Genomic DNA, 26,979 nt, shown 5'->3' on the forward strand with positions numbered 1-26,979 from the left:
CAGCAGAGCACAGACAGAATGAGAGATCCTTCAATGTGAGATCCCTCAATAAGAGAAATTCTTTTACAGAGGAAGAAGAATGCTAGAATTTGTATTTATGTAATATAAAAAATGTCATCAAATTCTTACACGTAACCCCAGAAGAACAGGCTTTGGAATAAGACTAAGGTTTGAATTCTGGCTATGAAGTTTGCTAGCTCTAATTTTTTATATAAACTACCCTATCTCTGTGAGGTTGTTTCCACTTCTTTAGGGAAGAATACTACCACCTACCTGTTAAGGTTGTTGTGAGGATCTCATGTGTTAATACATAAAATTCCCAGAATCTGACATGTAGATGGTGCTCTGTAAAGGACGGCAAATGTTCTTTTCTTGACTTTAAAGATATTTTATGAATGCCCTTTTGGCTCATGGCTAGTACTGACAGGAATAGTACTGCATTGCTTATGTTAAGAGTGAAGGAGGGCTTGGTCTTTGAAGAGCCTGAGCTCAAATTCTAGTTCTTTAAACTCTAGGGAAGTTAGTCAACCTTTTCTGCACCTAAGTTAATGCATCTGTAATATGTGGAAAATAGCAGCACTATTTCATAGAACTGATGTCAGGGTTAAATAAAAGGATACAAGTACTAAAAACAAAGTATGAGAACACTCATGTTATCATACTCTTTCTGATCTCTGTTAATATGTTAAGTGGAAAACGGTAACCTGTTAGAATTTGTCAGTCAATTTGAACATCTGTATTTATTTTTCAATAATAATTTGAACAACATATATTTATTTTTCTGTTACTACATATTTTGTGTATTTTGTCCATATTTTTACTGGTCATTGGTCTTTTTCTCATTGACTTGTAAGAATGCCTTTAGTGTTTAAAAATCTTCCCCAGTTTGTTATTTGAAGTGTTTTTTTTTTCTTTCTTACCATGTAGACATTTCTAAATTTAATGTGGCCAGATTTGTCAATTTCTTCTGTGGCTTCTCGGCTGGGATCTTGCTTTAAAAAATTTAATTAATTAGTCATAAAAGAGTGGGGATTCAAAAGGAGGTACTGACTCTGAAGTCAACATTGTTTCCATTTCCAGTACTGCTTAGGAGTACCTAACTCTTTAATGGGCCCGATGACATATTTATTTGAGGATAACTAAACTCAGTAAGACTTTTAATTTAAAAAGAAAACTATAATAATTCTTAAAGGGACACCTGGGTGGCTCAGTGGTTAAGCGTCTGCCTTCTGCTCAGGTCATGATCCCAGGGTCCTGGGATCGAGTCCCACATCAGGCTCCCTGGTTGGCGGGAAGCCTGTTTCTCCCCCTCCCACTTCCCCTACTGTGTTCCCTCTCTCACTGTGTGTCTCTCTGTCAAATAAATTAAAAAAAAAAAAATATCTTAAAAAAAAAAAAAAGAATAATTCTTAAAGGTCCTAAGTTCCTAAAGCAAATTCTAGAAATTAGGGACAGAAATTATCCTTAATGGAGTCACTCACTTCTGGATAAGCTATATGAAATAAGGCAATCTACAAATATTGTTATGTTAATAGGTGTAAAATGTCTCACCTATTAAATACTACTAGCCACAAGCTATGCACTGAAACAAATCTTTAACAAAACGAGTAGACTAAATAATATTTTCCTAAAACGATTTCCTTATTCTGTACTAATTTACTAAAAAAGTATGTCATGAATTGCACAACACCAAAACACTTAAAGTAAAAGAAAAAAAAAATTCACCCATGATTCCACAACCCCAAATCAATCCTGGTTTATATTATATTCTCTTCTAGTCCTTAACTGTTATTTTTACTGCTATAATAATACATCACAAAAATTGCCATGTTTTTTATGTGATAGAATAAGCATTGCCATGTTTTTATTTAACATTATAAGGATTTTCTAAGTACCTGCTCATTTTTACATTTATTGTTATTACCATTCACTTAACAAGAAAGGGCAATTGAGTATAAGAAAGCATGAATAGAACAGTGATTGTGCAATGAGGCATAGATTTGAATCCTTGCTCTGCTACTTTTTAATCCAGCTATGTGGCATCTCTGACTTCCCATTTCTTCATTTATAAAACATATATAATAATAAGGATAGTAATGGTAGTAACTTGGTAGCATGAGGAATAAATTACATATTATAATGCATAAAAGTATATATGCCTATAGATATAGCTTTCAATAGTTCATAATATCATTAGCCTATTGATGATTATTAAACATTTCCCAACTGTTATGTACTTATTTCCCCAAATTTCCAACATTGTTAATGCTGTAAACAGATCTTTGATGAAGCTTTCCTCTTTAAAAAAGAAAAAAAAAAAGACTTTAGGTAAAGTGTTTCCATCAGTTGATTTAATAAGCCAAGCTAAATGAACACTTTATTTTCCAAAAAGGTATCTAACAATTTACATTACCATTAATAATGTTTGCTTGTATCTGGTTTCATATCAATCTAGAAAAATATGTGTATTAATGTTACTTAAAATGTTTGCTGATTTATAGGCATGAGACACATCAGTTATTAATTTGCATCTTTTTTTAATCTAACAAGCTCATCCCTTTCTTATACATGCTCCAAAGAAACAATTCATAATTACTATCCTAAAAGATATTCTTACCAATGTAATATAACTACAGTTTTACTGGTCATCCTGAAGTTATCAGTGTACCAGACAAATCCGAGAGACACATTTTTCAGATATTTAGGTACTGATTCAATTTCATTCACATTAGATTTTGAGATCTATTGCTAAAATTACGATTAGCTACAGTTCTACATTTCACTATATTAAAAATAAGATTTGAATATATTCTTACCACATTAGGATTAAATGGTGGTGGAATCCTCTTTTGCACAAGATCAGTCCAGCTGAGTGATTCAAAAAAAGGATGATTCTGAATTTCAAGCTAGAATGTTAAAGAAATACATACAGTTTTTACTAATGTTGAAAAATGTAATTAAGTACTCACTGAATAATTAGATGAAGCCAAACCACTACCACTTTGTCCCTCAATAATTCTTTTTAGGTAAATACTTATGGTATTCATGGGGCAAGACAGTGTAGTGGGGAGACTACCACCAGAGCAGACATGAAAGACAGTTACTTAGAATGACCAACCTAAGTTATATCCCTTCACAGTCATGATTTCTTTGTAGGTAAAATGGAGTTAACATTTCTGTCCTAGATATTTCACATGCTATTTTAAGGACTAGAAAATATGGACATAAAAGAGGTATGAAAAGAATAAGGCACAAGGCGCCTTGGGGGCACAGTCGGTTAAGCGTCCAGCTCTTGGTTTCGGCTCAAGTTGTAATCTCAGGGTCGTGGAATCAAGTCCCATGTTGGGCTCTGCACTTAGCATGGAATCTGCTTAAGGCTCTCGCTTTCTCTCTTTCTTCCTGTGTCCCTCCTCTCTGTGCTCTCTCTCTCAAATAAATACATCAATCTTAAAAAAAAAAAAAAAAAAGAATAAGGGACTACATAAGCACAAAGAACTGTAATTACTGTCTGAATGGGAGAGGTAAAAGAGAAGTTAGGTAAAAGATAAAAGAGTTTTTGGGGCGCCTGGGTGGCTCAGTGGGTTAAAGCCTCTGCCTTCAGCTTGGGTCATGATCCCAGGGTCCTGGGATTGAGCCCTGCATCGGGTTCCCTGCTCAGCGGGGAGCCTGCTTCCTCCCCTCTCTCCCTGCCTGCCTTTCTGCCTACTTGTGATCTCTGTCTGTCAAATAAATAAATAAAATCTTTAAAAAAAAAAAGATAAAAGTTTTTTACACACTGGGGCAGATCAAACTGATAAACTGATAACTGTACCAAAAAAAAATTCCATTCAGAGTTAATATTACCAAAAGCTCGCAGAGTATTGATTGCAGTTATTTTCCCTGCCAGGTGACACAGGAGTGTATAAAGTAGGATCCAACCTAGTTTGGTGGGTTTAAAAAGACTTTTTGGAGATGAAGTAATGTTTGATTGGAGGTCTGAAAGTTGAGTAAAAATTAGTCATATAAAAAATGAGGGAGAGAACATTCCAGGCAGAATAAGAAGGTCCTGAAGGGGCAAAGGGGGTTAGTTTGGTCAAGAAGATGAGTCATGTATTGTTGTAGTACAGGGAAGAATTGGGACTGTCACACAAGGGGAAGCCTACAAGGCAAACAGGCCATATCATATTTGGTCTACATTAATAATTTTTTATTTTATTCTAGGATTGTGAGAAGTCATGAGGGAGTTTTAGGAACATCCCAAGTATGGAGAATTTTTGGTTTGTTTTTTAAGACCACTCTGACTGTCATAGGGAAATGGACTGGAAAGCCATGAGCAGATTAAGGAAAAATAGCTAGTGTTGTGGCCAAACAGAAGCTGAAAATGGTAGGGGTGCCTGGCTGGCTCAGTGGGTGGAGCCTCACTCTTGATCTCAGGCTTGTGGGTTTGGGCCCCACATTGGATACAGAGATTACCTGAAAAAAGAATCTTAAAAAAAAAAAAAAAAAGTTGAAAATGGTAGAAAAAGAGTAGTCACAGTAGGAGTAGAAAAGTGTGAGGATGAGGGAAAGATTTAGGAAGTAAATACAATAGGATCTGGCTGCCCATTGAATATGGAAGTAAGGAAGAAAGAGGAGTCAAGAATGACTCAGATTTCTGACCTGACGCACACAAAAGGAAAATGGCAGAAGTTCAATTTGGAACATGTGATGTTTGAGGTCCTCTCCAGAAATCCGAAGGGTAGTGTTGAACAGGCAGATATCCTATGAGTCCCAAGTTCAGAAGAGAGGTCTGGATTGGAGCTATGAACACGTGAAATGAAGACATACAGATAACCAAAGCCACTGGGCCAACTAAGACTGTCCAGGAACAGAGCACAGAAGAAGGAAGAGGGTTTAGGACAACCACAAGAAACCACAACACTTAACCATCAGGTTGAATAAAGTATCTTACACAGGACATATGGAAGAAGGCCTAGAAATACAGAAAGGAAAGCATGAGATGACTGCGGGATCTTGTGGAAGCCTATGTAAGAGTACTGGAAGTTTATTTTTATTTTTTTAAAGATTTTACTTATTTGTCAGAGAGAGAGGTGGGAGGGGACAAGCAGGGGGAGCCGCAGGCAGAGGGAGAAGCAAACTCCCCCACTGAGCAAGGAGCCCAATGTGGGACTTGATCCCAGGACCCTGGGATCATGACCTGAGCTGAAGGCAGACGCTTAACTGACTGAGCCACCCACATGACCCTGATTCAGCAATTCTAGTAGTTATTTTTGGTAAACTGAGAAATGAGAAGAGACTGGGAAATTAAAAATGAGTACAGAAACTTTTAGCAAGTTTGGCTGTGAAGGGAAAAAGTACTACCTGGCAGGACAGCATGGTTGAAACAAGATTTAAGAAGCAAGAGACTTGGGGCACCTGGGTGGCTCAGTGGGTTAAAGCCTTTGCCTTCAGTTCAGGTCATGATCCCAGGGTCCTGGGATCGAGCCCCGCGTCAGGCTCTCAGCTCAGCGGGGAGCCTGCTTCCCTTCCTCTCTCTCTGCCTGCCTCTTTGCCTACTTGTGATCTCTGTCAAATAAATAAATAAAATCTTAAAAAAAAAAAAAAGAAACAAGAGACTTGATAATGTTTAATTATTGACTGGAAGGACCCCTAACAAAAAGAAGTAGTTATCTGTGCAGAAAAAAGGCATGCACAGGGTTCCCTGTGAGGAGTCAGGATCCAGTGCAAGGGTGGAAACTGGCCTTTTCCACTACATTAGAAAGAAGGAAACGTCAGCAAGCAGGGGCATGCAGGTCTGACAGTGAGTTTGTTTGACTGAGGTTGTTCTGCTCTGCTGATTTCTATTTTCCCTATAATTTAGAAGGCAAGATCATCTGCTAAAAGTGAAGAAGGAGAAAAGGAGTCTGGAAATTTGCAGAACGTCTGAAATAGTTAATACAGAGAGGAGGAGAAGCAGCTAGAGAAACACAAGAGCATCACCAGGCGGTGGTGAAGCACAGGGGAGACTAGTCACTGGGACTTGACAGTGCTTCCAGTATGGCCGGTGCTGCAACCTTCTTCAGCACTATTCAGCAGCCCAGAAGATAAGAAATAGATTCAGCCAGGGTTGGGATTTCTGCTAGTGATATGCATAAAAGGACCAAGGGGTGAGAAGGTGTAAAGTATTAACAAGACTGAATGAAACAACGGACTATGGAATGAATCCAAGCTAGATGGAAAACTGTTGACAGAGCAACCTACTGAACTGGGGAGTGTGGGAGGGACATAGCAGTGCAGACAAATTTGTTATTCAAGTGCAAGTTCACAACTGATACACAGCCCCCAAGAATGTGAGAAATTTATTTTTTAAGATTTTATTTATTTGGGGGCACCTGGGTGGCTCAGTGGGTTAAGCCTCTGCCTTGGCTCAGGTCATGATCCTAGGGTCCTGGGATTAAGCCCCGCATTGGACTCTCTGCTCAGCAGGGAGCCTGCTTCCTCCTCTCTCTCTCTGCCTGCCTGCCTGCCTACTTGTGATCTCTGTCAAATAAATAAATAAATAAATCTTAAGATTTTATTTATTTGTCAGAAAGAGAGAGAGAGTACAAGCAGGTGGAGAGGCAGGCAGAGGGAGAAGCAAATGCTTTGCTGAGCAAAGAGCCCGATGTGGGACTCGATCCTAGGAACCTGGGATCATGACCTAAGCAGAAAGTAGCCGCTTAACCGACTGAGCAATCCAGGTGTCCTGAATTTGTGAGAAATTTAAATGAATTTAAAAGTTCATATTCCGGGGCGCCTAGGTGGCTCAGTGGGTTAGGGCCTCTGCCTTCGGCTTGGGTCATGATCTCAGAGACCTGGGATCGAGCCCCGCATCAGGCTCTCTGCTCAGCAGGGAGCCCGCTTTTCCCCCCTCTCTCTGCCTGCTTCTCTGCCTCCTTGTGATCCCTGTCATGTAAATAAATAGAATCTTTAAGAAAAAAAAAAGTTCATATTCCCAAAAGGTCATGAATTTATTGATACAAAAACGTAACACCAGTAGCTACACAAGTAATTTAATTACCCTAATTTTTAAAAATACTTTTTATTTTTAAGTAATTGCTCCACCCATTGTGGGGCTCAAACCTACACCCCTGAGATCAAGACTCCATTTATTGACTGCACACTCCATGCACTGACTGAGCCAGCCAAGTGCCCCTAATTGCCCTGATTTGTTAAAAAAAAAACAAAAACAAACAAACCTGTAGATTCTATAACTACCTCAGGGAGGTGTCACCAAATTCTCAGAAGAAAAGTTATTAGGCAAAAGGCATTATCTCATGCAGACAGGAGGCACTCAATAAATTCTTAAGTAAAATGATTTAAAAGTTTAGGTAACCAAAAAAATGCATGCCACACATTTTTTTTAAAAAAGGGAGGAAAATTCTTATAAATGAAAAATAAGTAACAGGGTGTGAAAACAGGATGGGAAGGATGAAGAGGAGAGGCTCGAACTGTTCTGAAGATCAAATGGAAAGCCTATATAAGTGCTTCAAACCCATAAACACTGGTGGAGAACTGATGGGACAAGCATGCTTCTTTCCCATGGTGCTATTTAAGGGCTGTATACATCCCAGTAAATGCCACATAAAATAAGAATTTATCTTCAAACCTTAATTAAAATAAGCTTTAAATAAAGCAGGTACTGGGAAGGATGTACATACAAAGTCTTCTTTGGCACCAAGTCGATTTTGCCTGTCTTTTTCTAGGAGTTCTTCCAGAATGGACCAGGCTGTGAGGCTCACTCCTGGCCTCAAACTCAGGGGCTTGTGAAGAATATTGTCATACATTTCAGCAACATCTCGGCAATAAAAAGGAGGCTGGTGGGGAGAAAAAAAAGAAAATAGAATTAGGGTTAATTATGCTATGCGGAAATGGGGTTGAAAGAGTTGGATTTGGCCTTGCTCTACAGGGATCAGTGTGGGTCCGGACAGATCTAGAATGCACAGGCCTTGTGGGCACGTGTACATCTGTAGGGTGGTCTCCAAGCTGAAGAGGGTGTAGAACCCAGCACATGTGGAGCCCAATATGCATTTGCTGAATGTTCAAGACCACCCTGCAGGTAGGTGTAAATTGTGTAAAACTTGTAATAGTATCCGTTTTAGAGAAAAGCGCCAATCTCATTATCAGCATAAGGAAAGAATGACTGCATTCAGAGATTCAACACAGATCAAATATTAAATAGTTTCTTGAGACTTGGAAATAAATGAACTAAAACAGAGATTTCCAGTAGAGATGGAAGACCTGAAGAAGTGCTCCTTCCTACGTGATTGTGGTGATGACAGCATTATGGGTGCACGCTGCAGAATTACAATTCTATTGTTACAGCCTGAAGACCTGTACAGCTTCAACATGAGGAGTAGCCTATTAACCATTGAGTTAACTTTTACACTAAAAATAATTTTTAATGTTAAAGCAGCTATACAGCTTGTCACTTTCTTTTTTATAGGAAAGAAAAATGTTTTTACTTTTTAAAATTGAAACTTTATTTTTAAAAAGTTAATTAATATAAGTGTCATTATTGAAGTATATGTTTCAAATGTTCCATTTTGAATCAGTTGCATTTTATATACAATGACAGTATTTTCCACTTTCATAGTTCTCTGAAGAAATTTAAAGGATTCAAAAATATCAGGAGAGCAAATACCTAGCATCTAAAGAAAGGAAGGTATATCAGGTGTTCCAAGTCAACGGCATTACCAGAAAATGAGATCTTTTAATAAGCAACGGCAAAGAAGAGAGAGTGTTGGTTGTCATAGGAATCTGTCATTCAAAGTTAGCAACATAAGACAAATGCACTAACACGCAACCTCATGTTTTGGATTTCACTGAGAGCTCCCCAGTTTTCGGGGGGCGGGGAATTCCCACATAAAACAAAAAGCGAAACAAAAAAACCGAGCCCCAGGTCAGGTCTCTGCTGATGGTAATATTTAGTTTAGTGTGGGCAGCAGCATGGGTGATGAGCACAAGGTCTCCAGCATGGGGCTGCTGGACACTCTTGAGATCACAAAAGGACTCCAGAAACTGCTCTAAATACCTCAAAAAGTGTAAAGAAAAATATATATTGTTCCTACAAGAATATGTAAACTAACCAAAGTCCTAAATTGCTTGCTTTTGGTTGTAATGATATATTTTATTTATTTTTTTTTTTAGTAATCTCTACACCCAACATGTGGCTTAAAGTCAAGAGACCAAGATCAAGAGTCGCATGTTCCTCCACCTGATCCAGCCAGGTGTCCCTGGTTGGAATATTAATTAATATAGTGAACAACTTTCACATGTTAATCAGAAGCACTGGTTAGCCTTATGTGTCAATTAATAAAAACTGGGGTAAATGATTTCATAGTGAACATCCTTTTTTTTTTTTCAATAAAATCTAGACATGTTTGCAGTAAAAGGAATAGAGGGTTTCCAACAGCAGAAGAAATAGAGTACCAGTATTAACCCTATAAAAATAAAAAACAAGGCAACCAAAAGATATGATCTTCTAATAAATACAAAAATCTTTTTCTTCCATCTTTTTGAAACTGGGTAGAATGATGGGGTAAACTGTATGAAAGTGAATAATATTAATGTTATAGCTAGTGTCTATTTCTAAAAAATGCAAGTAGGATGGGAATACCTGATTAGTATAAGTAGTGATTTGTATGACAGAGAAATAATTACGTTAAAAAATTAGTAACAAAGGAAAAGTTTTTCCTTTTGTGTATATTCCTAATGTGATTTTGGATTCATTTAACCAGGTTACTAATACTCCATCAATGTTAGATAAGAGTCCCTGGGATTAATAAAAAAGAGAGACAACTTAAAACAATGAAAATATATTGAAATAATAATGAAAGAGCAGAAATACATACCAATCCATACAGCATTTCATAGAGAACAGCACCGAGGCACCACCAATCTACAGTATTGTCATAGGGCTGTTTTCGGATTACTTCAGGAGCAAGGTACTATGGAAAACATTAAATATTAGAGCAACTCAATAAATAACTCATGATAAAATTTAGGAATAATTAAGAAATTTAACAAATTTAAGATGCTACTATGATACTAAAAACATTATTTAGATTTTTAATTCGTTGGGTATTCAAGCACTTCCCCCCAACAGATGGGATGCAATTAGGGTGAACAGAAGAGGAAAACAAATGCAGATATCTGTAACACTATGTTAAACTAGGTATTGGGCTGGGGGATAGGGAGAGTCTTTCACAAGATTAATTTATTTTAGAAATTCCTCTGGTCATCACTCATAATTGTTTCTCTTGAAGAAAGAATTTTTAATAAGGCAATTATAATCCATTTTTCCCTTCAGTTAAAGAAAAAAGAATTGTTATTAGAGAATTATAAGAGTAATTGCTATTAATTACTAAAGTAATTACTATAATTACTACTATAATTCTCTAACATATTATTTAGAAAAGTTGTGTAAATTATTAGAAGGCTATGCACATTTTTTTTTTAAGATTTTATTTCTTCCTTCCTTCCTTCCCTCGCGCCCGAAAAAAAAAAAAAAAAGAAAGATTTTATTTATTTATTTGACAGAGAGAGATCACAAGTAGATGGAGAGGCAGGCAGAGAGAGAGAGAGAGAGAGAGGGAAGCAGGCTTCTCGCTGAGCAGAGAGCCCAATGCGGGACTTGATCCCAGGACCCTGAGATCATGACCTGAGCCGAAGGCAGCAGCTTAACCCACTGAGCCACCCAGGCGCCCGGCTATGCACATTTTATTTGTAAAACATTTAAACATAATTTCACACATATAACATGGTGAATTTGAATTTGAGATTTCTAAAATATATATTTTCTTTTCCTATATGAAATAAGGAAATAATTCTTCTTAGGCTTTTTAAAAAAAGATGTGATCCAGGGCCACCTGGGTGGCTCAGTCGTTAAGCATCTGCCTTCTGCTTGGGTCATGATCCCAGGTCCTGAGATCAAGCCCCGTGTCAGGCTCCTGCTTCTCCCTCTCTCACTTTCCCTGCTTGTGTGTCCCCCCCCCGCCCCAATAAATAAATAAATAATCCTTAAAAATAAAATGTGATCCAATAAATGGGAAAATATATTGAAAGGGTTTAGCAATTTCTGATTATATTTGGATTTAGATGACCAAAAAAACTTGTGTTTCCTCTCTAAAAACTATAGGACTTAAAGATTTTGATGACTGTACAATCAATATACATTTGAGATAGTCCAAGATGGCAGAGGAGTAGGAGACCTTAGTTTCATCTGGCCCCAGGAATTCAGCTAGATATCAAATCATTCTGAACACCGGCCAACTCAACTGGAGATCTAAGAAAGATAGCTGCAACTCTACAAATAGAAAAGTGACCACTTTCTGCAAAGTAGGAAGGACTGAGAATTGAATTCAAAGCAATATATGGGAAGATAAACCGCGGGTTAATTCTGCACAGGCAAAGACACCTGAGAACCACTGCAATAGGTTCCCCAGAAGATGACCAAGAACATCTGGCTAAGACCACGTTTATCAATCACAAAGAACTGCAAAACTCCAGGGCTATGGGAAAATGGTATATAGAATTCACGTTCCCCCCCTCCCACGATTCTTTAAGCTCTCAATTTTAATTTTTTCCTCCTTCCACCAATTTCTTTTTTTAATCAACTTCTTAAAAATCTTTTTTAATTTCATTTTTGCACTTACATTCTATCTTTTTTGTATTTAATTTTATTTTTGTGTGTGTGTGTGTATATGTATATATATATATATATACATATATATATATAATTTTTTTCTTTACGATTTTGTGATTCAGTTTCTTCTAATAGACCAAAATATACACAGAGTCTAGTATATTGCTCTATTCCCTTCACTTGTCTAATTATATTCTTTTTTTCTTCTTTCTGTTTGTTAAAGTCTTTTTTAAATTTTTGTCTTCATGGTTACATCCTAGCTTTTCAAGGCATTTAATTTTTTTGTGTGTGTATATATAACCTTTCCTCTCTTTCCAATTTTGGGATGTAGATTCTTCTAACAAACCAAAATACTCTCAGGATAATGTGTACTGCTCTGTTCCATTCACCTGTTTATATTCTATTTTTTTTTGTCTTTTAATTTTCATTTTTACAGTACCATTCTATCTTCTCAATATATTTAAATTTATTTTTGTACATATATGTTTTTCTTTCTTCACAATTTTGGTATCAGTTTTCTAATAAGCAGACCAAAATACACACAGGATCCAGTGTATTGGGTCTGTTCTGTTCACCTGGTTGACTATTTTCTCTCTTTTTTTAAATTTTAATTCTCCCCCCAACCCCCGGTTTCAGCATTCTTCTGATTTGTTTGGGGTTGTTGTTGCCACTTTAGTATTTTGTTTTCTTGTTCATCTATTCTCTGGACAGAATGACAAGATGGAAAAACTCACCTCTACAAAGAGAACAAGAGGCAGTACTGATGACCAGAAACCTAATCAGTGTGGATATAAGTAAGACTTTGGAATTAGAGTTCAGAATAATGATTATAAAGATACTAGCTGTACTGGAAAAAAGCATGGAAGATACTAGAGAATCCCTTTCTGGAGAAATAAAAGAACTAAAATCTAATAAAGTCAAGATAAAAAAGGCTATTAATGAGATGTAATAAAAAATGGAGGCTCTAACTGCTAGGATAAATGAGGCAGAAGAGAATTAGTGATATAGAAGACAAAATGTTGGTGAATAAAGCAGCTCAGAAAAAGAGAGATAGGGGAGCCTGGGTGGCTCAGTGGGTTAAGGCCTCTGCCTTCGGCTTGGGTCACGATCTCAGGGTCCTGGGATCGAGCCCTGCATCGGGCTCTCTGCTCAGCAGGGAGCCTGCTTCCTCTTCTCTCTCTGCCTGCCTCTCTGGTTACTTGTGATCTCTGTCCGTCAAATAAAAAATAAAATCTTAAAAAAAAAAAAAAGAAAAAAGAAAAAGAGAGATAAACAACTGTGTATCAAGGGAGAATTTGAGTCATAAGTGATACCATAAACCAAAACAGTATTAGAATTGGGATCCCAGGAGAGGAAGGGGAGAAGGGCAGAAGGTATATTGGAGCAAATTATAGTGAGGAATGCCCTAATCTGGGAAAGGAAACAGGCATTCAAGTTCAGGAGACACAGACAAAGCCCCATCAAAATCAATAAAAATAGGTAAACACCTTGACATATAACAGCGAAACTTGCAAATCTCAGACACACCTTCAAGGGTAGAAACATTAGATTGGAGGCAGACCTATCCACAGAAACCTGGCAGGCCAGAAATAACTGCCATGATCTATTCAGGGTACTAAATGAGAAAAATAAGCAGCCAGAAATACTTTATCCAGCAAGGATGTCATTCAAAATAGGAGGAGAGATAAAAAGCTTCCAAGACAAACAGGAACGAAAAGAATTTGTGATCTCCAAACCAGCCCTCCAAGAAATATTAAAAGGGATACTTTAAGTGAAGAGAAAGCCCAAAAGTAACAAAGACCAGAAAGGTACAGAGACAATATACACAGAAACAGTGAATTTATAGGTAGTACAATGGCACTAAATTCTTATCTTTCAATAGTTACTCTGTATTTAAATGGCCTAAATGCCCCAATCAAAAGACACAGGGTATCAGATTGGATAAAAAAGCAAGATCCATTGATATGCTGTCTGTAAGAGACTCTTTTTAGACTCCAAGACACCTCCAGATTTAAAGTGAGGGGGTAGAAAACCATTTATATCATGCTAATGGACATCAAAAGAAAGCTGGGTGGCAATCCTTATATCAGACAAATTAGACTTTAAACCAAAGACTGTAATAAAGATGAGGAAGGACACAGTATCAAAACTAAAGGGTCTATCCAACAAGATCAAACAATTGTGAACAATTATGCCCCTAACATGGGAGCAGCCATTTATATAATCCAATTAGTAACAAAATTAAAGAAACACACTGATAATAGTAGGGGACTTTAACACTCCACTCACTGCAATGGACAGATCATTTAATCAGAAGATCAACAAGGAACAAGGGCTCTGAATGACACATTGGACCAGATGGACTTCACAGATATATTCAGAGCATACCATCCTAAAGCAACAGAATAAACATTCTTCTCAAGTGCTCATGGAACAGTCTCCACAGCAGATCACATACTGGGTCACAAATCAAGTCTCAACAAAATACTGGGATCATTCCCTGCATATTTTCAGACCACAATGCTTTGAAACTGGAACTCAGTCACAAGAGGAAAGTTGGAAAGAACTGAAATAGAAGGAGGCTAAAGAGCATCCTATGAAAGAAGAAATGAGTCAACCAGGAAATTAAAGAAGAATTTAAAGAATTCATAGGAACAAATGAAAATGAAAATGAAAATACAACCATTCAAAATCTTTGGGATGCAGCAAAAGTGGTCCTAAAAGGGAAGGAGACAGCAATACAAGCCTTTCTCAAGAAACAAGAAAGATCTCAAATACACAACCTAACCTTACACCTAATGGAGCTAGAGAAAGAACACCAAATAAAGCCTAAATCCAGCAGGAGAAGAAAATTAATAAGGATTAGAGCAGCAATCAATGAAATAGAAACCAAAAGAACAGTAGAATGGATCAAGGAAACTAGGAGCTGGTTCTTTGAAAGAATTAATAAGATTGATAAACCCCTGGCCAGACTTATCAAAAAGAAAAGAGAAAGGACCTAAGTAAAATCATGAATAAAAGGAAGAAATTATAACCACCACCAAAGAAATACAAACAATTATAAGAACATATTAGAGCAACTATATGCCAACAATGAGGCAATCTGAAAGAAATGGATGCATCCCTAGAGATGTATAATCTACCAAAACTGAACTAGGAAGAAATAGAAAATCTGAACAGATCCATAACCAGAAAAGAAATTGAAGCAGTAATCAAATCTTCCAACAAACAAGAGTCCAGAGCTGGATGGCTTCCCAGGGAAATTCTACCAAACATTTAAAGAAGACCTAATACCTATCCTTCTGAAGCTGTTTCAAAAAATAGAAATGGGGGACGCCTGGGTGGCTCAGTTGGTTGGACGACTGCCTTCAGCTCGGGTCATGATCCCGGAGTTCCGGGATCCAGTCCCGCATCGGGCTCCCGGCTCCATGGGGAGTCTGCTTCTCCCTCTGATCTTCTCGCTCATGCTCTCTCTCACTGTCTCTCTCTCAAATAAATAAATAAAATCTTAAAAAAAAAAATAGAAATGGAAGGAAAACGTCCAAACTCTTTTTATGAGTCCAGTATTACCTTGATCACGAAAGCAAAGACCCTCCCAAAAGGGAGAACTACAGACCAGTATCCCTGATGAACACAGATGCCAAAATTCTCACCAAAATCCTAGCCAATAGGATCCAGAAGTACATTAAAAGGATTATTCACCGTGACCAAGTGGGATTTATTCCTGGGCTGCAAGGGTTGTTCAACCTCTGCAAATCAATGTGATCTATTACACATTAATTAAAAAAAGGACAAGAACCAGATGATCCTCTCAACGGATAGAGAAAAAGCATTTAACAAAGTACAGCATTGTTTCTTGATTAAAACTTCAGAGTTTTAATATCAATATCACAAAAACCATATATCAAAAGCCAACAGTGAATATCATTCGCAGTGGAGAAAAACTGAGAACTTTCCCCCTAAGGTCAGGAACATAGCAGAGATGTCCACTCTCACCACTGTTGTTCAACACAGTACTAGAAGTCTTAGCCTCAGCAATCAGACAAAAAGAGATAAAGGGCACCTGAATTGGCAAAGAAGTCAAATTCTCACTCTTCACAAATGACATGATACTCTATGTGGAAATCCCAAAAATTTCTACCCCCAAATTGCTAGAACTCATATGGAAATTCAGCAAAGTGGCAGGATAAAAAATCAAAGCACAGAAATCAGTTACATGTTTATATACTAACAGTGAGACAGAAGAAAGAGAAATTAAGGAGTAGATCCAATTTACAATTGTACCCAAAACTGTAAGATACCTAGGAATAAGCCTAACCAAAGAGGCAAAGGATCTGTTCTCAGAAAACTATAGAACACTCATGAAAGAAATTGAGGCAGACACAAAGAAATGGAAAAATGTTCTATACTCATGAAGAACAAATATCGTTAAAATGTCTATGATACCTAGAGCAATATATACATTTAATGTAATCCCTATCAAAATACCATCAACTTTTTTCACAGAGTTGGAACAAAGAATCCTAAAATTGGTATGGAACCAGAAAAGACCCTGAATAGCCAAAGAAATGTTGCAAAAGAAGGCCAAAGCTGGTGTAATAAAACTTCAAGCTCTAATACAAAGTTGTAATCATCTAGACGGTATGGTACTAGCACAAAAACAGACACATAGATCAATGGAACAGAATAGAGATCCCACAAATGGAACCTCAACTCTATGGTCAACCAATCTTTGACAAGGCAGGAAAGAATGTCCAATGGAAAAAAGACACTCTCGGGCGCCTGGGTGGCTCAGTGGGTTAAGCCGCTGCCTTCGGCTCAGGTCATGATCTCAGGGTCCTGGGATCGAGGCCCGCATTGGGCTCTCTGCTCAGCAGGGAGCCTGCTTCCCTCTCTCTCTTTCTCTGCCTGCCTCTCCATCTGCTTGTGATCTCTCTCTGTCAAATAAATAAATAAAATCTTTAAAAAAAAAAAGAAAAAAGACACTCTCTTCAAGAAATGGTGTTGGGAAAACTGGGACAGCTTTCTTCTGTATGTATATTCAGAAGAATGAAAGTGAACCACTTCCTGACACCACACACAAAAGTAGACTCAAAATGGAAGAAAGACCCAAATGTGAGATAGGAATCCATCAAAATCCTAGGGGAGAACACAGGCAGCAACTTCTTGGTAGACATGTCTCCAAAAGCAAGGGAAACAAAGGCAAAAATGAACTATTGGGACTTCATCAAGATAAAAAGCTTTTGCACAGCAAAGGACAAAACCAAAAGACAATTGACAGAATTGGAGAAGATGTTTAAAATGAGATATAAGATAAAGGACTAGTATCCAAAATTTATAAGGAACTTATCAAATTCAATGCTCAAAGAACAAATAATCTAATCAAGAAATGGGCAGAAGACATTAACAGACATTTCTCCAAAGAAGACACACAAATGTTCAACAGACACATGAAAGAAATATTCCACATCACTTGGCATCAGGGAAATATAGATCCAAATCGCAATGAGATACCACCTCACACTAGTCAGCATGGCTATAATTAACCACTCAGGAAATGACAGATTTTGGTGAGGATTCAGAGAAAGGAAAACCCTCATACACTGCTGATGGGAATGCAAGCTGGTGTAGCCACTCTGGAAAACAGCATGGAGGTCCTCAATAAGTTGAAAATAGAGCTACTCTAAGACCTAGCAATTGCACTACTAGGGATTTACCCTAAGGATACAAATGTAGGGATCTGTAGGGGCACCTGTACCCCAAAGTTTATAGTAACAATGTACATAATAGCTAAACTATGGAAAGAGTCCAGATGTCCATTGACAGATGAATGGATAAAGAAGATGTTTGTGTGTGTGTGTGTGTGTGTGTGTGTGTGTGTGTGTATACACACAATGGAATACTACTAAGCCATCAAAAAATGAAATTTTGACATTTGCAATGATGTGGATAGAACTAGAGGGTATTATGGTAAGTGAAATAATTCACTCAGAGAAAGACTATTATCATATGATCTCACTCATATGTGGAATTTAAGAAACAAAACAGAGGATCAGAGGTGAAGAGAGGAAAAAATAAAACAAGAAGAAATCAGAGAGGGAGATAAACTGCAGGAGACTCTTAGTATTAGGAAATAAACAGGGTTGCTGGAGGGGAGGGGGCTAAGGGGAATAGGGTACTGAATGATGGACATTAAGGAGGGCACACGATGTAATGAGCACTGGGTATTATGTAAGGCTGATGAATCACTGACCTCTACCTCTGAAACTAATAATATATTATAGATTAGTTAATTGAATTTAAATAAAAAATTTAAAAAATCAACTTAAAGGAGATATAATTTACAAAAAAATACATCCATATTTTAAAAACTCAATATACATTGACAAAAAAATGTTTCTTCATACACAAACCAAACTAGAATGGTTACAAATATATCTAAGAGCTATGGTAGATTAGAGAAAGGAAGGGAAAAAAATTTCAAAGCATTTTTACTTTTAATTTTTCTTAAATTTTCTGATCTTGATTAAAAGTCTCATGTGAACCATTTTATCACACATTTCATCATGACATTTGCAATTATTCTAAAAAAAGATGAAATATTACCTGGCTTCTAAGATCACTATAACCATTAGAATTAAGATAGGATAGTTTAAAATAAACTAAGTGTGTGTGTGTGTGTGTGTGTGTGTGTGTGTGTGTGTGTGTAGGGAGAATAGCAAGACTTTAACATAACTTGTAATGATTAGTATTATTTGTCTCAAATGGAAGGATACATTTTCTGCTAGCTAACATGATTAGATGATTAGACGAGATGTTCTGATTAATTCTGACTTGTGGTTTTCTTTTTTTTTCTTCAAGATTTTATTTATTTATTTGACAGAGAGAGTGAGTAAGAGAGCACAAGCAGGGCAGCTGCAGAGGGAGAGGGAGAAGCAGGCTCCCTGCTGAACAGGTAGCCCAATGCAGGGCTCTATCCCAGGACCCTGGGATCAGATCTGAGCTGAAGGCAGATGCCTAACCGACTGAGCCACCTAAGCACCCTGACTTAACGATTTTCTTTCCTCTACATCCACTGCTTTACTTTCTTCTGTTAAATACATGGCTATTTTATTATAAGATATTTTCATCACACAGAAAAAGAGAAAACAGAAACCAATATAGTGGCCACTAATTATAGGCAACATCAATATTTACTTTTAACTTATTTTAAAAAAACAGCTTTACTTAGATACATACCGTGCAATCTACTCATTTTAAAGTGTATATATATATATATAATATATATATAATATATATATAATTTTTATATTATATTTTTTATTATATATGTATAATTATTTTTATTATATATATAAATATATATATTATATATTTATATATATAATTTTTTTAAAGATTTTATTTATTCATTTGACAGACAGAGACCACAAGTAGGCAGAGAGGCAGGCAGATAGGAAGGGACTCAGGCTTCCTGCCAAGCAGAGAGCCTGATGTGGGGCTCGATCCCAGGATCCTGGGATCATGACCTGAGCTGAAGGCAGAGGCTTTAACCCACTGAGCCACCCAGGTGCCCCTAAAGTATATATTTCAATGGTGTTAATATATTTAGTGTGGTGTAAACATTACAATTTTAATACATTCTTCATGCTGATTGGTGATTTTTTTAAAAAAGGATCAGAAATCTAATCAAATGCTTTAAAAAGTCTAAGGTAAACTTTTAACATTAAAAACAAATAACTGTATGGGGGGATGGGGTAATTGGGTGATGGGCATTAAGGGCACTTGATGTAATGAGCATTGGGTGTTCTATGAAACTGATGAATCACTAAATTCTATCCTTGAAACTTATAATACACTATGTTAACTAACTTGACTTTAAATAAAATCTTAAAAAACAAAGATAAAAACAAATAAGCGTAATTTATATCTTTGTTGGGTTATCTGTAGTAGCTTATAATCACAATTAAAAATACAATCAGGGAACTTTCCAGAATGCTCGGTGAGAGGAGGAGGAGCGGCGGCTGCCCGAGCTGCGCAGAGTAATGCGCTCCTTCCTGTTTCCCCACACCAGCCTCGGGCCTCTCACCGGCTGTAGAAAATGGTGAAAGAAACCACTTACTATGATGTTTTGCGGGTCAAACCCAATGCCACCCAAGAAGAACTGAAAAAGGCCTACAGGAAACTGGCCTTGAAGTACCACCCTGGTAAGAATCCAAACAAAGGAGAGAAGTTTAAACAGATTTCTCAAGCTTACTAAGTACTCTCTCATACAAAGAAAAGGGAATTATATGACAAAGGAGGGCAACAGGCAATTAAAGAAGGTGGAGCTGGTGGTAGTTTTGGCTCCATCATGGACATCTTTGATATGCTTTTTGGAGGAGGAGGAAGAATGTAGAAAGGAGAGGTAAAAATGTTGTGTATCAGCTCTCAGTAACCTTAGAAGATTTATATAATGGTGCAACAAGAAAACCAGCTCTGCAAAAGAATGTGATTTGCAATAAATGTGAAGGCTGAGGTGGTAAGAAAGGAGCGGTCGAATGTTGTCCCAATTGCCGAGGTAATGGAATGCAAATAAGAATTCATCAGATAGAACCTGGAATGGTTTAGCAAATTCAATCTGTGTGCATGGAGTGCCAGGGCCATGGGGAACGGATCAGTCCTAAAGATGGATGTAAAAGCTGCAATGGAAGGAAGATAGTTCGAGAGAAGAAGATTCTGGAAGTTCATATTGACAAAGGCATGAAGATAACATTCCATGGTGAAGGAGATCAAGAACCAGGACAGGAACCAGGAGATACTATCATTGTTTTAGATCAGAAGGACCATGCTGTTTTTACTCAGCAAGGAGAAGACATTTTCATGTGTATGGATATACAGCCTGGCTGAAGCACTGTGCGGTTTTCAAAAGCCAGTATCTACTCTTCACAACCGCACCACTGTCATCGCTTCTCACCCAGGTCAAATTGCCAAGCATGGAGATATCAAGTGTGTGCTAAATGAAGGCACGCTAATTTATCGTAGACCATATGAGAAGGGTCGCTTCATCATCGAATTTAAGGTAAACTTTCCTGAGAATGGCTTTCTCTCTACTGATAAACTCTCTTTGCTGGAAAAACTCCTACCTGAGAGGAAGGAAGTAGAAGAGACTGATGAAATGGACCAGGTAGAACTGGTGGACTTTGATCCAAATCAGGAAAGATGGCGCCATTACAATGGGGAAGCATATGAGGATGATGAACATCATCTCAGGGGTGGTGTTCAGTGTCAGACCTCTTAATGGGGCCAGTGAATAACATTGCTGGCATTTTATATACAGTAGTGAATGAGTGAAGGACTATACTCATAGCTCACTACTTGCTATTGTTTTTGTTTTAATATTCAACTATAGTAGTGTTTTAAAAGTTAAATGAAGGAAAAACTCAAATATAAAAGCAAAAAAAATACAATCAATAAACTTTAAACATTCTGAAGGGATGATTATCAGATATATACAAGTGGCTAAAAGCTTTCTGAAATAAGAGATTTATTCTACTTTTCTGATATCGAATATTGTATATGCAATTTGTGATTCATTTTTATATTTTACACAAGATTATATAAACAACAAATGAAACCTATTTCTTACCTCTGGTGTCCCACAAAATGTTGTTGTCGTGTCAGATATAGCAATTCCTTCTTTACAAAGCCCAAAATCTGTTAAGACAACATGTCCCTGACAAACAGAGGGGCAGTAAGATAAAACAATGCATGGGCATAAACTGACAATTTTTAAAACCATTTCACTTTTAAATAATCGTAGACCCACAGGAAACTGCAAAAATAGTACATAAGAGTTTTGTGTACCCCTCACTCAGCTTCTCCCAATGCTGATATCTTATATAACTGTAGTAAAATATGAAAATCGGGAAACTGACATTGGTAGACTACTGTTAACCAGACTGCCCATTTTATTCAGTTTTCACACCCATGCATTTGTGTGTGTGTATATGTAAGTGTGGTTCTATGCAGCAGAGATGTAACAGATCTATGTCACTACTGCCACCATCAAGATAGAAAACTATCCATCACCCCAAAGGAACTAAGGAACACACTCATGCTACCCCTTTATCTTTGTACTCCCCTATTCCCACTGTCCCTGTCACCTTGCAACCATTCACGTTTTCCATCTCTGTAGTTCTGTCATTTGGAGACTGTTACATAAATGGAATGAGGCTGCCCTTTGAGACTGCCTTTTTTCCACCAAGTATAATGATAATAAAATTGAGAATTGGCAGATTTTTAAAAAATATAATACTTACTACTGAATCCAAAAGAATATTTTCTGGTTTCAAGTCTCTATTAAAAGGAAAGAAAAGCAAAACTGAGTATTAACTGAAATAAAGTAATAAAAAAAGACATTTTTACAAGAAATACATTAAAACGTACCTGTACACTATTTTGATGGAGTGCAAGTAACCCAATGCACTGGCAATTTCAGCAGCATAAAACCTAGCTCTGTGTTCGGGAAAGGACCGTTCTCTTTGTAAGTGGAAAAACAGCTGTAAAATGGAAAAAGAAATGGGTATTAGGATCATTCACACATAAAGTGAAACAAATATATCCTATAAATACAAAAAATAGGATTTTGGTTCTTCTGAACATGAGATAAAAAGCACAGAACTCTCACTCTGTATGTGTCCCCCTGTTCTCTCTTCAACCACACATCTTTCCTTACCCTTGCTAACTTGAACTTGCTCATCTCTCATTTATTCCTCAGTCCTCAATGTGGCAATGTCCTTACCACTCTGGAAAAGATTATCAATCAAGACCGATGATGCTGACATTGCCATGGAGTGAAATAAGATCTCTCACTAGCCCCTTTTCTGACTGTGGTTTCATTTGGGGGGAAAAAAAAAAGAAAGAAAAAAATCAAACACTATTCAGAGACTGGAAACAAGTGGCGGCAGACCAAATATAACCCACAGATACAACGTGTTTGAGCCAAATACTGTTTTTAGAAAAAAATCTAAATTAACTGTTAACATTTAAAAATGGAGAAACTTTTAGTAAAAATTCAGGTTTGGTTTCTTCTGGGGGTGGGGGAGGAAGCGAAGCAACATCAAGCCTAAATTCCAGTGCGGTAGAAATGGCTGGTGCTAAGCAGCAGCCTCTCCTGTTCATTTCCTGTACTTCTGAAATCGTATTTATTTCTTACCATCTGTCCTTTTCTCATTAGGTCACCTGCCTGGGCGAAGTTTGCCCTAGGTCCTTACTCAAAGTTCCCTGGCTTCTAAAACAATGATCTCGCTCCTTCTTCCCTGGAGAATTCCATCTCTGCTGCTTTCTAGCCCCTTACACCGCAGGGATAGCAATGTGTCTGGCCTCAGTTTCTCCACTGTTATTTTTTCTCTGGATACCCTGCCCAGGTAACCTGATCCATCCAGTGATTTTAACCACCTCTGTGCTGACGTCTTTCATGTGGACATACCCCATCTACACCTTTGCTTGGAGCCTCTCCTGCAAAGACTTGACGTCTGCTGCTTTTTCTGGAATATTTCACAAGCCAACACATTCAACTTGTCTGGAACAGAGTCCCTTGTCTTCTTTGCAGATTTACTGCTACTGCTGCTGTATTCTATCCTTAATGACATCACTTTCTACTCAGCCCTCTGAGCTATGGGAGGCAACAAGGTACAGTGAGAAGAGTCAGGTTTTAAAGCTGATCAGACTTGGATTCAAATTCTAGTTCTTCTCTTTCTGTGTGCAATTCATTTAACTTCTCTTACAAAAACTATCCCCCAATTTTTCTCAACCTCTTCTGAAAGGTTATGGTGAAGATCAGTTATAACAGATCCTGACAGAGTAGGAATGTGGAGGCTGGCTTGGGATTCATCCAGACTGTTCCTTTACCCTTAGCCTCTCTATCTATTGAATAAATTTTTCTGTTTTTATCTTTTATTTCTGAAATACTCCTTCTTGTCTGGCCCTACTACTCCCTCTATTAGATGTAACTAATAGTACTGTAATATTCTATTTATTTATCTGAGCACATCTATCCAATATAATATTAATGAAAACTACCCAAAATGAAAATCTGACCATACACCAACGATAGCTAACTAAATCAAAGGCACCATGCTGAGGACTTTATGTGCTTGTATTATTTAATCTACCCAACTAGTTTCAGGCAAAAAACTAATGAGGAAGCTGAGGTTTGGGAAGGCTTGTCTATATGCTAGTATCATATCAAAGTAAGCACACATGTCAAGGTTAAACTGTTAAGTATGAAAATCAGAGGGACTATCAACTGATGAATTACTGAACTCTACATCTGAAAACCAATGATGTTCTATGTGTTGCCTAATTGAATTTAAATTAAAAAAAAAAAAAAAAAGAGGGACACCTGGGTGGCTCAACTGGTTAAGCAACTACCTTCAGCTCCAGACAGGATCCCAGGAGGGATCAAGTCCCGCATGGGGCTCCTTGCTCAGCAGAGTCTGCTTCTCCCTCTCAAATAAATAAATAAATAAATAAATAAAATCTTAAAAAAAAAAAAAGTCAGGGGGACAGTACTAGTAAGAATAACAGGAAACCCATAATGAAATTATATCCCTCCTACCTCTCTCTGTACTTTCTCATATTTATTGCCCTTCTACTACTGTCCCATTCAGCTTCTCCTCCACCAACCCCAACATTCTATTCCATTCTTTTTATTTCCCATTATCTTAGCCAAGTTTCTCTCTTAGAGTACAAGCCTACATTTTCCCACCTTTGCCACTCAGTTTATGAGTGATCACTGTGTAAAACGGGATCAGACACAAGGTCCCAAAACAAGACAAAAAGCCACAGACAAAGCAGGAAGCTTGCAACAGGATCTAATCTAATCTAATCTAATTGCAGGACATTTCAAAGTCATGGATTGGTACTCAGGTCCAGGTTAAATCCAGGATGTGACATTTACTAGAAAACATGGTGACATTGAGGAAGTTACTTAACTTCTCTGAACCTTAGAAGAGTATTTATCTCAAAGAGTTACGTGATTAATTGAAATAATGCAGGTAAAGTAATTACAAGGTTCCAGGCCCTCAATAAATTCTCATATGTTAGCACTCCTGTACACACAGAAAAAAATGACAAACTTCAAATCTTCAACCTTCAAAGTTTTGCCTCTACAGCAAGGAGGCATTTTTGTCATACAAATGCAGAGGGTTGAATAATGATTCTTTAAACGATCTTCCCCCCCCAAATAACCCAGGTGTATCTAATCACCTTTCAGGTTTGCAGTCTCCCTTCTAATTCCTTTATTGTACAGTTAAGTATACTATATTAAGTTTGAAATAATTATTTTCCTCTCTCTCTCTGATCTAGGACCAGGGGATGAAAGATCCTTTTGTTAAGTCTAGGACACAATCTGGGAAAATAATTTTTAGAGACACTTGGAGGTCAGACATCAAATTAGAAAGGTGTGAGGACTGAGAAACAGAAGAACAGGGGGTGGTCCACTCTCTAAATCCTGGAATGACACACTGCCTGAGTTCAATTCCTGGTTCTAATACTAACCACATGACTTGAGCAAGTTACCTAGCTTCTCTGTGCCTCAGTTTCTTTATTTTATATAACAGGATTATTATGAAGATAAAATAATAGAGAGCCAGAGTCCTGGGCACATTCAGTCTACTTGATGCATGTTAACTATTTCCATAATTATTATCATGACAGTAGCGTTTTCCAAAATGTATTTCAATATCCTTCTAATTCAGAGTTTGGGGGAATATTATTAACAGATTTGGTTCAAACAAAAAGGGACTGCATGCTAAGTAAATATTTTCAAAGAAATCTTCACTTTGTTTAAGGCAGAACTCAAAGTCTTTAACATGCTGAAACATACTGTGAATCACCAAGAAACATATTGTTAATTGCCAATGGGAAAGAACATGAAACGTTTTCCACACTGACTTCACCACAGAACTCTTTATTAGAGGATCTTCTTGTCTGATTATAGTTTGCATGTTTTAGACAATGACAGGCTAGAATAATCTTTATATGCAACTGTGGAGACAGTAATTATCTAAATACAAATTATGTTTTATTTTAACGTTTCAGTGTATTATTCTTGCTATATTACCCATGAAGTCTGCAGCTTCACATCAAGGTTCTTTTATGGCTCTTCCCACCTACACACCATAAGCTGTTTAAGAGCTTTGTTAACTGTTCTCTGTATCTTGCTTTGTGCTTATTAGCCAGCATCTTGAATCCAATAGCTGTTAATGCTGGCCTAGCCTTCCAAAAACTGTGAAGCAAAGGAAAACTATGACTTTATTCTAGTTTTTCCAAACACTATCAACATTAGAAAACTAATCATAAAACTCACCTCCCCTCCGTTAACAAAATCCAGAACAAAATAAAGCTTTTCAGTTGTTTGGAAAGAATAATGTAATCCAACCAAAAATGGATGTTTCACATTTTTCAAAAGCACATTACGTTCAGCCATGATATGTTTTTGCTGTTTAAAAAAAAAAAAAAAAAGTAAAGGATCAACTTGTATTATATACCAGAAAACAATTCTGTTAATTGAGAAAATGGATTTAGGAAAAACAACACTATTTTATTTTACCTCTTTTCTGTTGAGAACTATTTTTTTCTGTAACACTTTGACAGCATAAAATTTTCCATCCAGTTTCCTTTTTGCAAGAAGAACCTGTTGTAGTTCAAGATTGTGCAAACTATTAGACATTTCAATATTTTGATAGAAATAAGTCACTTGTCAACAAATTCATACTTAAATTATGTAAAAAGAAAGTCTAAATCGGACACAGATGATGTTTTAGTTTTGAAAACTGAAAACTACTGAATTTTTATTCCACTTCTTCTTAGATATTTTAATAAAACAATAACAAAAAAGGGATGTTAATCACTTGAATAGCCAGGTACCATTTCTCTGTCACTTAATGTGCTGATGTTTGAGACTTTTACTAAATTTAAGTCCCAGAATCTATACTGCTTGAGATTCTCAAGTGTATTCAGTGTTAAGTGTGCACACAAGCCAGCCTTGAGTCTTAAAGAGTGTCCTTAGAAAATACTGAGGCTATCAACTTCATGGATAGATTAAAAAACAGAGAAGGAAATGGTTTCTACGTGATCAAAATGCATTTTTGTTTTAACATTTAGGTTTCTCTTACAAGTTTTTAATTCAGAAGCATTCAGAGAAAGAAGCACCATGTGTAGCTGAGTTTCTACAATGGGCTGGGCTGTACGCACTTTCAAGGATCTAAGGAAATTTAGAAACTCTTGCCCCAGAAAAAAAATACTTAGGGTTTTGCAAATAACTTTAAGGGATTCAAGATGCCCAACAA

General features: G+C 37.1%; 1 protein-coding gene and 1 pseudogene across 7 annotated transcripts in view; one reads left to right on the top strand and one right to left on the bottom strand.

The window, feature by feature from the left end:
• Positions 1 to 26,979, bottom strand: part of SGK3 (serum/glucocorticoid regulated kinase family member 3) — a 153,499-nt gene that overhangs the window by 2,802 nt on the left and 123,718 nt on the right. For all 7 annotated transcript variants that reach the window (XM_047723588.1, XM_047723587.1, XM_047723589.1 and 4 more), the window contains 8 exons: positions 26,241 to 26,324; positions 25,998 to 26,129; positions 22,073 to 22,185; positions 21,946 to 21,982; positions 21,273 to 21,359; positions 9,852 to 9,947; positions 7,659 to 7,814; positions 2,817 to 2,906 (listed from right to left, as the gene is read on the bottom strand). In XM_047723588.1, the coding sequence (XP_047579544.1) occupies positions 2,817 to 2,906; positions 7,659 to 7,814; positions 9,852 to 9,947; positions 21,273 to 21,359; positions 21,946 to 21,982; positions 22,073 to 22,185; positions 25,998 to 26,129; positions 26,241 to 26,324 (795 nt within the window). The remainder of the gene's footprint in view (positions 1 to 2,816; positions 2,907 to 7,658; positions 7,815 to 9,851; positions 9,948 to 21,272; positions 21,360 to 21,945; positions 21,983 to 22,072; positions 22,186 to 25,997; positions 26,130 to 26,240; positions 26,325 to 26,979) is intronic.
• On the top strand, positions 19,712 to 20,924 carry LOC125096740 (dnaJ homolog subfamily A member 1-like; annotated as a pseudogene).

The sequence above is a fragment of the Lutra lutra genome, chromosome 4 (genome assembly GCF_902655055.1).
Source record: "Lutra lutra chromosome 4, mLutLut1.2, whole genome shotgun sequence".
Lineage (NCBI taxonomy): Eukaryota > Metazoa > Chordata > Mammalia > Carnivora > Mustelidae > Lutra > Lutra lutra.